The sequence below is a fragment of the Callorhinus ursinus genome, unplaced genomic scaffold (genome assembly GCF_003265705.2).
Source record: "Callorhinus ursinus isolate GAN/ISIS: 27379988/994484 unplaced genomic scaffold, GSC_fseal_2.0 scaffold39, whole genome shotgun sequence".
NCBI classification, from domain to species: Eukaryota; Metazoa; Chordata; class Mammalia; order Carnivora; family Otariidae; genus Callorhinus; species Callorhinus ursinus.
In genome coordinates, this window is record NW_027397101.1 from 22,678,023 (window position 1) to 22,693,014 (window position 14,992).

Consider the following 14,992-nt stretch of genomic DNA (forward strand, 5'->3'; position numbering starts at 1 on the left):
CGTACATTATAGATAGCTATTAGCCTGTGGATTAGCTGCACCATTGGTACTCACCCCTGGAGCGGTCAGCCACGGCCCAGGCTGCAGAGGGCAGGAGCTGAATCCCATGGTACAGAGTATGACCACTGGGGGCCACAGGCACTGAGGGACTTGATGGTCGTTGGAAGGGACTGTGCCTGAGTGGGCAGTAATTATCTCCTTTTCTGGAAGTGGACCAAGGAGGGAGGGAGGGAGGGAGGGAGGGAGAGTAATGAGGCAATAATGTAGTTAAGTTACTGTTCTTAGAGAGTTGAATGAAGTGTCTGTAGGAGAGGTTGGAAGACAGTTAAGTAGAAATGTGGAGGCAAATAAAAAGAAGAACAGAGGGAGTAAGCTTCTGTAACAGATGGGGTTGAGGTTGAGAGCACAGACTTGAAGTCCTGACCACAGTTGAAGGTGTGCTACCCAAATCGTTTGGAACTGGAAAAAAGCAAAGTTGGCATTTTCCTCTCACGATGCTGCCAAGGTGTTTCATTAATTTATTTCCTTTCTGTTGCAGGTCCCGAATCTGTGCCTCCTTCCCTTCTCAAAGTTGTGATGAAACCCATTGCAACGGTTGGAGAAAGCCACCAGTATCCTCCTGTGAACTGGGCCGCGCTCCTCTCTCCACTTATGAGGCTAAACTTCGGTAAATATCAAGTGTTTTTCGGCCTTGAGACTCTGCCTTTAGGATGTGACCTGAATAGAAAAATAGATTCTGGGTCACTGTTGGTGGTGACTGGATAGACCTTTGGGATCTTGAGGTTTGTCTTCTGGGATGGAACAGCTGGGTTACTTCCAGTGAGTCACTTTCTAGGCCACTGAGGCTAAGGAGGAGGAAGTCTGAAGACATAGACCAGATGCACTCATCAAAACAGTACTTGAGTGAAGTGTGCATGTTGCTGCCTGTGTGGTGCAGGTCCCAGAAAGCCTGGTTTGATGGTCGTTAAACTGCATTGTCAGAGCTCTAGGATTCAAGGAGGTACCCTGTGGGAAGGTGTATTAGTTTTCTCTTGCTGCTCTAACAAGTTACCACAGATTTAGTGGCTTGAATTTGCTCGACGCAAATTTATCATCTTACAGTTCTGTCGATCAGAAGTCCAACATGGTTCTTGGCCAAGATCAAGGTATCAGCAGAGCATCATCCTTTCCTGGATGCCCCGAGGAGTGCTATGGTCTAAGTGTTTTTTGTCCCCCCGAAATTCCTATGTTGAAATCCTAATCCCTAGGGTGATTGCATCACCTTTGGGAGGTGATTAGGTCATGAGTGTGGAGGCCGCAGGAATGACTGGTGCCCTCATAAGAGAGGCCCCAGAGAGCTCCTGATCCCCTCCCACAGTGTGAGGACACAGCCAGAGTTGGCAGTCTACAGCTGGGTGAAGGGTTCCAGCAGAACCCAACCATGCCAGCACCGTGATCCTGGACTTCCAGCTATCAGAACGATGAGAAGCAAATTTCTGTTGTTTATAAACCACCCAGTCTGGGATATTTTGTTAGAGCAGCCTGAGCAGACTAAGGCAGAGAGAATCCATTTCTTTCCCTTTTTCAGCTTCTAGAGGCTGTCCACATTCCTTGGCTTGTGTCCCCCCCTTTCTTCATCTTCAAAGCCTGCAACAGAGAGCCAAAAGCTCACACTGTCTTCTTTCTGGTTCTCTACAACCAGGAAAGGTCTTCCACATTAAAGATTCATGTGATTAATGGGTCCATTTGAATAATCCAGGATAATCTCCCCATCTCAGTGGTCCTTAACCTTAAGCACATCTGAGAAGTTCCTTTGCCAAGCAAGGTAACATAACATATTCACAGGTTCCAGGCATTAGGATGTAGGTATCTCTGAGGGCTGTGATTCTGTTTACCACAGATACTTTGTGATGAGAGACAGAGGGAATGCCCATTTCTCATTCATCCACAGCAGCCTCTTTTATGGAATTAGCATATGCAAATTTAATCCCACGTACTTGCCCGCCCCCCCCACCTAAAGAAAAAGAGAGAGTGGGGAGAACAGTTTTTTAACAGTGCTACATTACTGTGTGTGTGTGTGTGTATTTGCAGTGAGTGCTCTATTATTTACAGTAGGGTGCTCACTTACATGTGATAAACAGAAAGATTTGTAAACTGTAATTTATGTGCAATTGAAAGGATACTCAAAGATGATTTTGACTATACACAATTTTTCACTTAAATGCTTTCAGTTGAACCTAGTATCTGTATAAGATACGATGTCACCATACCACGTTTCTGGAGATTTTGTTTGAAAAGTATGTTCTCCTCAGCCTCCCCTGTTTTTGTGTGCTGAATTAAAAATGTTTGTGTTTTAGTAAAAATCCTTAGAAAAAAGAAGAAGAGGTCTGGTTGGGAAAATACGCCTGCTGATGGGGATCAGGCTACTAAAAAGACTGGATCACTAGAGAATGTGGCTACATTTTTAAGTCCTTCCAGATCTAAACAGATTTCTCTATGTGCTGAATGCACAGGGTGGGCGGGAAACAGAGACAGAGAGTTTATCCAGAATTTTCTCAAGTTTTTGGAAGTATTTGATTCTTTAGATTTCTTAGGACATCCTAGGAGAAATTTCCTGAGCTAGATCGTGGCCCTTGCTAATTCTGAGACTTACCACTCTGCTATCTGTGGGTACATTCTTTGCTTCACAGTGGAAAGATCACTCAAGTTCTGTTACTAGGAGAAGTCACACAAGCAGATGCTTCGATCTGAGATACAGAAGCCTGAAAATGAGTCCAAGAAGCAGCTGTATGACCCATATTCTTCTCTTGCAGGAGAAGAGATACAGCAACTGTGCCTTGAAATTATGGTGACACAGGCGCAGTCATCCCAGAATGCAGCTGCGCTCTTGGGACTGTGGGTGATGCCGCCACTGATCCACGGTCTCAGTGTATGTAGCCTTCAAGGGTGTTGGGCAACAGGCGGATCTGGTTCTTTTGGGGGAGAGGAACGTTCATTTGGGAGTATGTTCTCAAAGTCAAGAGTGGGCAGATGTGATTTTGTAAAACTTGGGGGCTTGGCAGTAGCTGTCCGGCAGATTGAGAGATTGTGCGATTCAGAAGTCTGCCCTCGCTGTCGGTGTTCATGCTTTCAGCTCCCGTTGATTACGAGAAAGGAAAAGGATGGTCAGAGATATTAAAGTTCTTTCCCCAGATCATACAGCTAGAAAATTGTGGAGTTATTGAAACCTAGGCTTATTTATATGATATACCTTATATTGGTTCAGTAGGTATTAAGAGAACGGCAAATCCATATAGAAAAGGCAGCAATTGAGGTGGGCCTTGAAGGCTTGGTAGCGTTTATTGGGCATCAGGTTAGAGGCACTGGGGGGATGTAGATGGGAGAGGGTAGGTGAGGAGAGTAGAACATCTCTGCTAGGGTGTTTGGCTTGAGCAAAGCGCTGAGGAAGAAGTGGCCTAGCCCAGTATCTATGAGAGAGAGAAGGAGCCAGCACCTTCCAGGGTATAGGCTAAGGCTAAGTAGGAAGAATGGGCTAAGATTGTTTAAAAATGCGAAATTAGGGGCGCCTGGGTGGCTCAGTCGTTAGGTGTCTGCCTTCGGCTCAGGTCATGGTCCCAGGGTCCTGGGATCGAGCCCCGCATTGGGCTCCCTGCTCAGCAGGAAGCCTGCTTCTCCCTCTCCCACTCCCCCTGCTTCTGTTCCCTCTCTCGCTGTGTCTCTCTCTGTCAAATAAATACATAAAATCTTTAAAAAAATAAAAATAAAAATGCGAAATTAGCAAACTGTATAATTTTGAACATATTGCAAGCTAGGACCTCCCCCCGCCAAAAAAAAACACCCACATTCCATGATTCCGTAGAGGTTTACCAATTGATTATAAATGAAGTAATCTTGTTGTTACTCTTCAGGAAGATTTAAGTCCTTGAGAACAGTGCAGAGTTCTCATACTAGTTCCTTGGTCTTTTAACTTGAGTTCCTATCCTGTTTTTTTTTTTTTTCTTTCAAGCTCTGCTGCGTATTCTGATGCTCTTTAATTGAAGGGGGACATCACTGAGGGCTGTGTCCTCTATGTGAACAATTATCATTAGCTGCCTGCTCCAAGCACCTCCCATCTAGCTGCCAGTACCCAGTACTTGCTTAGGTACCTGCGACTTATAAGCACTCAGTGAGCACTTTCAGACATCAGACTGAATCTCTCTTCAATTCTGATTTTTTCTTTTACAACCTTGAGTTATAATTTATATTCCATAAAGTATGGCTGTGTTAAGTGTACAATTTGTTGAGTTTCAGTACATTTATACATTTTCATCCATCACCAGTAATATTTCTATCACCCCCAAAAGGTTGCGTTGTGCCAATGTGGAGACAATCCCCACTCCCAGTCTCAGACCCAGGCTACCTCTGATTGGCTTTTTGTCTATAAATTTTCCTTGTTTTAGAGAACTTTCCTATAAATTTCAATTTCATATAAGCTTCAGAAATTCTTTAGAAAGGAATCATACAATATGATTCCTTTCATGCCTGGCTTATTTCACTTCTGAGAAGTAGATTTTTTTTGTTTCCATTTTACAGGTTGATAAACTGAGGCACATTGCAGTTAAACAAAGTTTATATTGCTAATAAACAGGAGTGAGTCCGGCTGACTCCAAAGTCTGCGTCCAAGACCCTGTTCTATGAACCCCTCCTTCCTTTTGAGTCAGGTATACCTCGAACAACCTGTTTCGTTTACCTCAAAAATCTTTCTAGAATTTAGTTATCCTTACACTTCCCTTTTAGATCTGTTACTTTTTTTTTGCATTTGTCCGTGATTGTGGACTTTTCTTATTATCTAGGTGATTGGACAAATTAAGTTTGTGAATTCATTTTCTTAATTATGTACCTTCTCATGTACAAAAAAGATCAGGAATGGCATGTTCTTTCCAATGAACCGTTTGGCTAACTCATGCAACCACGCTGATATTTTTATGAAATTTACTGGGCTTTGTCGGGTTTTATTTTTTTTAGACCTACTTCTTTTTGACTCACTGCTCCTTTAGTAGCATACTTATGTTTCTAAGAACTTTTGCAGCCTCCTCTCTCAATGTGTCTGGCACAGAGCCATTTCGAACCGTGCCCCTTTTCAGCTCTCATGACCTCCAGGAAGCCATGGTCATGTCCACAAGTTCAGCTGCTCTTCTGTGGTCAGAAATGGTCCTGGCATGCCAGTTCTTTTGATTTCCTTATGCTTCCTAGAAGAAGAAATTAATAATATCAGATATTCCGGTGAGTCGATTTCCTGCAGATGAGCCTTTCATCTTCAGGATTTTTTTTTTCTTGCCAGAGAATGTGACCTTTTAAGACTGAATAGCAACTGTCACGTACGTTGAGAAGCAGCATATTATTCCCCCTCCCTGAAAAGATCCACAGCTTAAGCTGAGTAGTTCACAGATGGATTGGCAGCTACTGTATATACACATGAGTCACCCTGAATCACAAGTCCCTGCAGCGGCAGCCAACATTGCATGCATTGGTGACCCATTGGACCATGAGGCTGGGGGAAATGAGGGGCAAGGAAATGACTTGAACCTTTCTTCTCTCATTCTACCCTCAAACACAGTGATGACCTCGAGGTTTTGAGCCCTGCGGACCCAGACTTGCCTGTTTCTGACCTCTTTTGCTTTGCTTCCAGTTGAATATCAAGAAATACCTCCTGGTATCTACACCTCTGTGGATAAAACATGTCTCTGATGAACAGATCCTGGGCTTTTTTGAAAACGTAATGGTGGCAGTTTTTAAAGCAGCCTCCCCACTTCCCCATCCTGAGTTATGCACAAGTGCCTTACAGGGGCTGAGTCAGGCCATGAAACTGCCCAGCCCTACCCACCACCTCTGGAGTCTGCTCTCTGAAGCTACTGGGAAAATTTTTGACCTTCTGCCAAATAAGATTCGGGTGAGGAACAAAAATATTTACATTCCTGACAATTTATGTTTGGGATTTTTGAAAGCCCTTTTGGCAAAGCAGGGAGGTGTATGTTTTAAGATTGTGGTGGGTAGGCTAGGAAGAAATAACCACATTTTTTCACTAAGAATGGGTTTGCTTCCAAGATCTAAATTGAGGTTGAATATTTAGAACCAAAGTTTTGAGCAAGCTTAGATGCAGGTTAACCAATGCTACACCAGGAAATATGCTCTTGGGCCTTTTTTCAAATGCAGAAGACAAACAAGCTCAGAAATGCTTCCATGTTACACCTGGAAACTCTCTCGGCACATTGTCCAGTATTTTACTTACATCAAGTGATGTAATCCTAGCCTTTCCCCTCCCCCAACAGATTCCTGAATTGTAGTTTTACAAAGAAATGAAAAGAATCTGTTTGGAATGATGGATTCTGATAAGAGGGGAAAAAAGTACAGCCACACAAATAAACAAGTACAGCCAAACAAATAAAATAATAGGAAAGATGGTTTTTGTTTTGTTTTTAAGTAAGCTCTGTGCCCAGCATGGGGCTTGAACTCATGATCCTGAGATCAGGGGTCGCCTACTCTACCGACTGAGCCAGCCAGGTGCCCCAGAAAGATGTTTTTTTAAAAATGTATTTGGTTTTGGTTTGATTACAATCTCATAGCTGCTGTTCATGGAGAGAAGTAAAGCTAATAATTCGTCAGAACACTGAGAATATATCCGTTATGTTACATTGTATTTTGACATGCTTGTGATTTTTCTTTACCAGAGAAATGATCTAGAGCTGTATGTCAGTATAGCAAAATGCCTCTCAGAAATGACAGATGATGAAGCCAATCGGGTTGCCCAGATTACTGAGGTAAGAACATATCTGTATGTTTATTTCCATTATTGACGTGGGGGTTACAATTGAAGAGGTGACTACAGTATCCTTTTGACTGAAGCTAGTTTTGCTTTATATTTGTTAGTGGATAATTTGAGGAAACTCTGTTACTGTGGGGTCTCATGTTCAGGCTAGTGGTATGGATGGATAGATGGATGAACAACTTTTTAACCTAATTCCACTTTGTCAGGAACATTTTAGTGTCACCTATGGGCAAACATAAGTACAAGACAACATCTTCAATACAAAATCTGTAAGAATGGGAATATTCTGGCTGAAGAACTTTCTGGTGCATGGAAGGCATAAATAAATAGTTTTGTTCTTAAATTTATTTTCTTTCACCTGGTACTTATCCTTTTGTAATGAAAAAAAGTGGCTATTTGAAAAACAAACACTATTAGCCTAGACACAAGATAATTAACAAGTACTCTCTCCCCCCTTTTTTTAAAGATTTTATTGATTTGTCAGAGACAGAGAGGGAACACAAGCAGGGGGAGCGGCAGGCAGAGGGAGAAGCAGACTCCCACTGAGCAGGGAGCCCGATGTGGGGCTCCATCCCAGGACCCTGGGATCATGACCTGAGCCGAAGGCAGACGCTTAACCGACTGAGCCACCCAGGCATCCCAACAATTACTTCTTGTATCCACACCCAAAGGATGAATGAGTAACATACCAGTAAAGTTGCACATTTAGCTTGTATAATACATGTCTTGTTAGATTTGAATTGCCTATAAATAGTGAATGATGTTTTTTAGTATAAGTATATCCCAATGGACATACTTCTACAAATGGCAGCCCTACATACCAGATAATAGCAAAGGTCTACAGAAATGTGAGCCCTCACCCAGCTGGTGGACCTCTTATCATTTATTTCACTTGATGACAGGTTTGCCTATTCAGTTGAATCCTTGGATTTCGGCATCGTGTAGCAGTGATTCTCAAAATGTGTTCCCTGGACCAACAGCATAAGCATGGTGACTGATTAGGAATGAAAATTCTGGAGTCCCACTTCAGGTCTATTGAGTCAGAGGTGGGGCCCAGGATCTGTGTTTTAACAGTCCCTCCGGGTGATTGTGCTGCATCCTGAGGTTTGAGAACCCCTATTAGAGTATTTGGAATATCAGCATTTTGGAGATTAGTTTGTTTTAAGCAAAGACAAGCAGTCTAAGGAAATGCTTAAGAGAACGGACTGCAGAGCCTCACTGCTGGGGTTTGAAACCCAGCTCTGTAATTTACTAGTAATGTGACCCTGGTTACATTTCATAATCTCTCTCTGCCTCAGTTTCCTTGTCTATAAAAGGGAGATATTAGCACCTGCCGCCAGAGTTGTTTTGAGAGTTACAATGACTTAATCCATGTTAAGTTCTTGGAAAAGTACCTGACATAAGGCTAGTACTCAGTAATTGATCACATTCATGTAACTTATTATATCCTATTATTATTATTATATTCATGTAATATAGTTGGCAGTATTGTATATAATTTCCTTCGTGGTACCTGTGGCTGAAGGTTGCTGTGTTACTCACCTGGGTTCTTAAAGTACCAGTTTAGAACATTTTCGCTAGAACTTACTGAAGAGTGTTCTTATGTCCCCAAAAGAGTTAGTGCGTTTTACTGAGTCTTTTCTAGAGAGAATAAGGTAGTGAAGGGCTCATACTCCCTGAGTTTCAGTTCTTAAAATCTGCCACCTCGAGCCATGTGACCTTAAGCAAGTTACTTAACCTCTGTGCTTCCGACTGTCATCTACAAAGGATGGTGGTAGTAATCTGCATAGGCTGGTGTGAAAATTCAGTGGTGCATACAGGGCTTCTCACACTTTCTGGTTTCAGGACGACTTTAGTGTCTTAAAAATTGTTGAGGGTTCCAAAAGACTTTAATTTAAATGGGTCATATCTTTCAATATTTACCACATTAGAAATTGAAACTGGAAAATTTAAAAAATATTTACTTAAAAGTAGTAATAAACCCATTGCATCTTAACACAAAGAAGAAAAATCTTTGACAACTAAATAGTGAGAAAAGTGGCATTGTTTTCCATTTTTGCAAATCTCTTTAATGTCTGGCTTAATGGAAATGTCTTTAATGTTGGATTCTCAGAGCTGCTGCTTCAAAGTCAGTCTGCTGTGATGTTATTTTGGTGAAGTATGTGGGGAAGATCCAGCCTCATACAAGTATGTCCGTAGAAAAGGGAAGAGTGTGTTGATAGTTTCAGATAATTATGGATATTTTTTTTTAATTTTTTTTTTTTGATGTTGCAACAGAACTCAACAAATGGTGCTTCCTTCAGAGTAGTTGCAGTATGTGCAGGCTGAGTCCCTATCAGTGAACTTCACATAGTCTGTTGTATTAAAATCCATTGGTCCAACTTGCGCTCTGGGTATGATATCACAAAATCATTTGGAAAATACCAAATCCCTGACTTTTGAAAATCTTCCAAATGTTGATGCATTTCATTATACAATGCAAAACACCATATTTGTTAAAATCATCAGAGAAGTCTTTTATGTATTGGGAAGCTGCCAACTCATAGTAGCAAATACAAATTTTCCAAAAGTCTAATTTTTCACTTGAAAGCTCAGATTTTATCATTGGCAACAAATACTGTCAAGTATTTCCTTGAAGTGACAGTCTCACTTTCTTCTAGTTTAAAAAAAAAAATTCTGTCAAATACTCAGTTTGAATAACCATTGTTTGTCTGTCAATCATCCTTCCAACTAAATGGTGTTCCATAAAAAGTGGCTATTTCAGCTCACAACCCAGACTTACGAGTGTTTTTCCTCGGGACAACCGTAATACTTGGCTCTGCAGCAGAAGTCCCTTATGCATGCTTGCCATTTTATCATCCCTGCTGTTAAAAAGATGTGTACTCGAGGGCGAAGGTTCAATGAAACTAATAACTTTTATTGTTTATAAGGGTATTTTAAATAAAAGTCATTTTAAAAAAATTGCAAGTAGCTGTGAAAAATACAGTGACTCTTACTGTGGTTTTTATGCTATTGTGAATATAGCTTGACCTCACAGTCCCTCTAAAAGGGTCTTGGGGTTCCTCGGAGGTCTGTGTACCGCACTTTGTGAACTGCCGAATTAATACATGTTAAGTGCTTAGAATGGTGCCTGGTACATAACTACTGTGTTTTTTAGTTATCATCATCGTCATCATCATTATTATTATTATTTGTGTGTTTGTACAAAATATCATCACCAGTTAGCCCCTGAAATCACTGATGGTTTTTAGGAGAGAACAGAAGGTGACATTATAACCCTCTATCTGTATGTACATTTTAAAATATAGCACACAGGCATATAGGTCACATGCTACAGGAAATGAACGGTTTTAGCATTTAATCAACTTTCAACTCACCCTTTCTGTTTTGCCCTTGCCCCAAGGTTTTATAATGACTTCAGCTAATTTAATAGTAACCGAACAATTTGCTTTTTTGCAGAGCAGCATAGAAAAGGCTGCCTTTGTCAGACTGTACTTGGTCTCTCAAGGACGATTCCCCTTGATGGGTTTGATGGATATCCTCAGCGTTGCTGTTCAGCACCGGGAAAAAGACACGCTAGCCTGGATGGTACTGCACAGCCTCTACCAGGCGCGGATTGTAAGCCACGCGAACACAGGTAAGGCCAGCCTGTGGGGACCAGCAGGAACAGAAAGACCGGCCTGCCATCCCTTTTAACTTGTAACTGTTTCCTCAACTTAAAAATGACGCTAGTGCTAATTGACCCAGGAGAGCTCTTGTTACCCCAAACAAGGAGCACCTTAAATGAAAAGATCAGTTACAACTCATGACCTCCACCCTGGAGATGGAACTGGATCCTGTTGGTGATTTTTACATTGTCTTTAGCTCTCCAGGCCCTCGAGTCTATAAACGAGTGTATTGGGTTGATTCTGCCTGCTTTCGTTTCCCAACCAGGATGTCAGTCAATTCTGTCTGATGTTTTCAGGAAAATGACTTTTAGGTGGTTACTTAACAAACAGATAAAAAGAGGAAAACAATGACAACAAAATTAAATTGTTATTCTATAGAAGAACTGCTCAGGGGGGTGAGGGGAATAAAATCGGGGCACCCTCACTACATCCTCAAGCCAGAAGCTCTAGGCCTGTAGCTCTGCTAATGAATCATACGGTGGAACTTTTAGACTATCATAGACCTTTACTCTTGAGTAATAATGGGTTCCCCCATTTCTCCTCCCATGCTTTTGGTCACATTGCTTATACTCTACCTACAGTTCTGAATGGCACCTAGCTTCAGTAGATCAGGCATGGTGGGGATGCCCTAGTGACCCCAGGCAAGTTACTTTTATTTCTGGATTTTTTTTGTATCTTCCTCATCTCTTGTATCTTGAAGGTTTTTTTGTTTTTGTTTTTGTTTTTTAAGATTTTATTTATTTATTTGACAGAGAGAGACACAGCGAGAGAGGAAACACAAGCAGGGGGAGTGGGAGAGGGAGAAGCAGGCTTCCCGCGGAGCAGGGAGCCCGATGTGGGGCTCAGGATCACGACCTGAACCGAAGACAGACGTTCAATGACTGAGCCACCCAGGCACCCCACATCTTGAAGGTTTTGAGAGAAAACTGGCAGACATAATTATAATACCCTTTTTGAGACCAGATAGGAAATTTTGATTTATTCTCCTCTTTGACAGTTGACATAGTTGTCTCATCTTTGCATCAGTGCCTGCCCCGTGATAAATGAACTTGTGATGAAAAACTAGATTTTTTTACTCTTAATCAAAAGGGCATTTATCAGGGAGAAATCTAATAGGTATTCCTAAGGAAGCGGGAAGATATGTGAAGTAAACTGGAATAAATTTGATATTGCCTTTGGTTTTAACTAGCTGGCCTTCCAGTTTAGTTCCCGTTTTCCTCTGACTCACTAAAATTTGACAGCCTTCCCAGGTAGGCTTTACTGTGCTGGGAATCCTCTTTTTTTTTTTTTTTTAAGATTGATTGATTGATTGATTGATTGATTGATTTGACGGAGAGAGACAAAGCAAGAGAGGGAACACAAGCAGGGGGAGTGGGAGAGGGAGAAGCAGGCTTCACGCGGAGCAGGGAGCCCGATGTGGGGCTCGATCCCAGGACCCTGGGATCATGACCTGAGCCGAAGGCAGATGCTTAATGACTGAGCCACCCAGGCGCCCCAAGGAATCCTCATTTTTAAAAAATAAAAAAGGAAGAATCAATACTTACGCTGATGTTTGTTCTCCAGTTACTGTATAATAGCCGGTTTTTATTTTTCTTCTCATGTCTTTGGGATAGGTTTTTCTTTTTGATTTGGGCATAAAATGGGAACACTGAAGTAGAAGACCATAAAAACAACTAATTATCCAAGGTTCAACATTACTGGCTAGCTGGCATGCCAGATTTCTCCTAGTATGTTTAATGTTGAGAGAGAAACTCCAATAAGTGCATTTTATCACTAGTGGGTGCATAGTTTTGAAGAATAAATGACCTTTTAAAAATAAAAGCAAAACTACAGTCATCTGATAAGAATAGTGTCAAAAAGCTCTCTCCTGCAAAATCACAAGTCTCAGGTATGGCAAGAGGATTTGAAACTGCTTCATGGAATCCTCCGCAGGTGTTCTGCTTTAGTTATGGTGGCTGGTACTGATCTGTTGTACATTTCATAGGAAAACCATGGTCTGGTAAGAAAACATCCCTTTTTGTTTCAGGTGTGTTGAAGAGAATGGAATGGCTCTTGGAATTGATGGGCTATATCAGAAATATTGCATACCAGTCAACATCTGTTCAGAACGTGGCTCTTGATGAGGTACAATCTAGAGGAGTCATTTGTGGCTCCCTTAAAATGTAGAACTTAACGTTTGCTCTCCCAAAAGACAAAAAAGTTGCTGCTTGCCCTTCCCCCCCACCCTTCCTTTTATGTTTGGGTAACGCTGGTGATAACTCTCTGATGTCACAAGGAAATGGATGTTCTTGCCTGGCTCTTGGAGACACCCAGGGCTGCCCTTAGAAAAATATTTTCAACAGAGTAAGTTCCTTGAGAGGCGGCACACAAAGGGCACTAGCCGATGAGGGAACCCAGGGTTCTGTGTACTTGGGTTTGACCCCACAGAGGAGATGAGGTACAGGGCTCTGGCCTTTGCACTGGCCCAGAGAATGTCTTCAAATGTCTGGTTTGAAGAGGTTCCTGAAGTGTATGCAAGTAACCTGTGTTTGCATCAGTACTTATGTGCATGAGAGGCGTAAAATGATGTATGACCCCCAAAAGGTTAACAACTGCTACTGGGTAAATTAGAACAGAAAAAGGTTAATAAATAAAAGGAAGATAGCTCTTTCCCACTCTTCTTATTTTCTTGACTTTGCTGCCCACTGTATATTTTTTAGTAGTAGAATTTTTCTGTAGGCATGTTTCACAGGTATCCTGTTTACTGTGTGAGTGGAATTTGTATAACCTGGGATGTTGTTTGAAATTCTGACCTGCTTTTCTGAAGAGTTGCATATATTTTTGAAATTTTAATGAGTGACATTATGAATTTTAAGAACTTAAGGAGTACTTTTTTAAACTTTTTTTTAACTAGCAGAATCTGTCATCCTTTTCTTCTGATCTCCTAAGTTTTTGTTACCTTTCTATTTTCTTACAAAAATCTTTTTTAAAACTTAAAAAATACAGATAAGAGAAAGAAGTGTAATTTGAGTCACAGTAATCCAACAACTCAGAGGGGCCCCTTGTTACCACCGTTTCTATAAGAGTGTAAATTAGTCTAAACTCTGAATGGATGGATGGATGGATTGATTGATTAATTTTAAAGATTTTATTTATTTGACAGAGACAGTGAGAGAGGGAACACAAGCAGGGGGAGTGGGCGAGGGAGAAGCAGGCTTCCCGCTGAGCAGGGAGCCCGATGCGGGGCTCGATCCCAGGACCCTGGGATCACGACCTGAGCCGAAGGCAGACGCTTAACGACTGAGCCACCCAGGCGCCCCTGAATGGATATATTTAAAATGCATGTGGAGATATATAGGCTGAGAAGGTGGCAGAATATGAGGACCCTAAGCTCACCTCATCCCATAGATACAACTAGATAACACTCACGTCAGTGTAACTAACCCAGGAAATGACCCGAAGGCTGGCAGAACAAACTCCTCAACTAACAGTAGAAAAGATGCCACATCGAAGAGGGTAGGAAGGGTGGAGACATGCTGGGGAGCTAAATGGACCACGGGTGTGGAGAAGGGGAAGAAGAAGGCTAACACATTGGGGAGCCCACGTGGGGTTAGATGAATCTCCATAATATTTGGCTTTGAAAACTAGAGGGGGTGAACTTTAGTGAGTTCTTACAATCAGCAGAATTTAAAGCCTGCAACTTTAAAAATCAGCAGGTTGGGTTCTGGGAGAACCTGGCCACTGAGAGAAAACTTGAGTCCCTGCCCTTAAAGAGACAGCACAAGAAACAGCCTGTGGAGATACAACATAGAAGGAGCAATTTGAAAAATGCCTGGGGTATAGGGAGGAAGAGTTATTCATCTCTACTACCCTGGAGGGGTCGTATTCACAGGGAGTCTCCTTCAGGACCAAAGGAGCTAGTAGGTGCCATTTCCCTCCCCTGCCCCCCAACATAAACACATAGCTACCTGAAGCCACCTGCAGAAACCAGTTTAGCACCCACACTTGTGACCTAACTTGCTTATACTACTCTCTGCCTCCCCACTCCACCCCCCGCCCCATAGCTCTGGGGATTTGCCCACCCCAGCTGGGCGTGCCTCAGTCCGTGTGCTATGGATCCCCTCCCCCAGAAAACCTCGAATTCTGCTAACTATGCACTTTGTGGGGCCTTGGCAATGGTGGTGGCAGCAAGTACCCTCTTGTGAAAGATGGGCACACACCTTGCTAAAACTGTGTGCCTGCCCACCCACTCTTTGCAGATCCACATGGGCTGGCCCTGTGGTGGTGGTGGGTCTTTCACAGCAAACCTAAGTCCACGTTGGTAAAAGTGCTCGCCCTACACTTGTATGCTTTGTGGATTGGCCCAGCCACTGTGGTCCGAGAGGTAGCAGCACATCCCCTCTCTCCGTGTGCAAACCTTGAGGGCTCTGCACATCTCACTCCCAAGCACATTGTAGATCCGCCTCCTCCAATGTGCTCTTGGCCAAAGCCCATTCAAACTGAAGCCACAAGCCTGGAAAAGTGTGCTAGCAGCCTGGACAGGGACCAACACCACTCCAAA

At 42.4% G+C, this 14,992-nt stretch overlaps 1 protein-coding gene across 5 annotated transcripts in view; it reads left to right on the forward strand.

Moving 5' to 3' along the window:
* The window catches only part of FOCAD (focadhesin), a 307,583-nt gene that overhangs the window by 281,843 nt on the left and 10,748 nt on the right, over window positions 1-14,992 (forward strand). For all 5 annotated transcript variants that reach the window (XM_025887857.2, XM_073880862.1, XM_073880859.1 and 2 more), the window contains 6 exons: window positions 539-667; window positions 2,793-2,908; window positions 5,648-5,908; window positions 6,687-6,776; window positions 10,244-10,421; window positions 12,479-12,576. In XM_025887857.2, coding sequence (XP_025743642.1) covers window positions 539-667; window positions 2,793-2,908; window positions 5,648-5,908; window positions 6,687-6,776; window positions 10,244-10,421; window positions 12,479-12,576 — 872 coding nt within the window. The remainder of the gene's footprint in view (window positions 1-538; window positions 668-2,792; window positions 2,909-5,647; window positions 5,909-6,686; window positions 6,777-10,243; window positions 10,422-12,478; window positions 12,577-14,992) is intronic.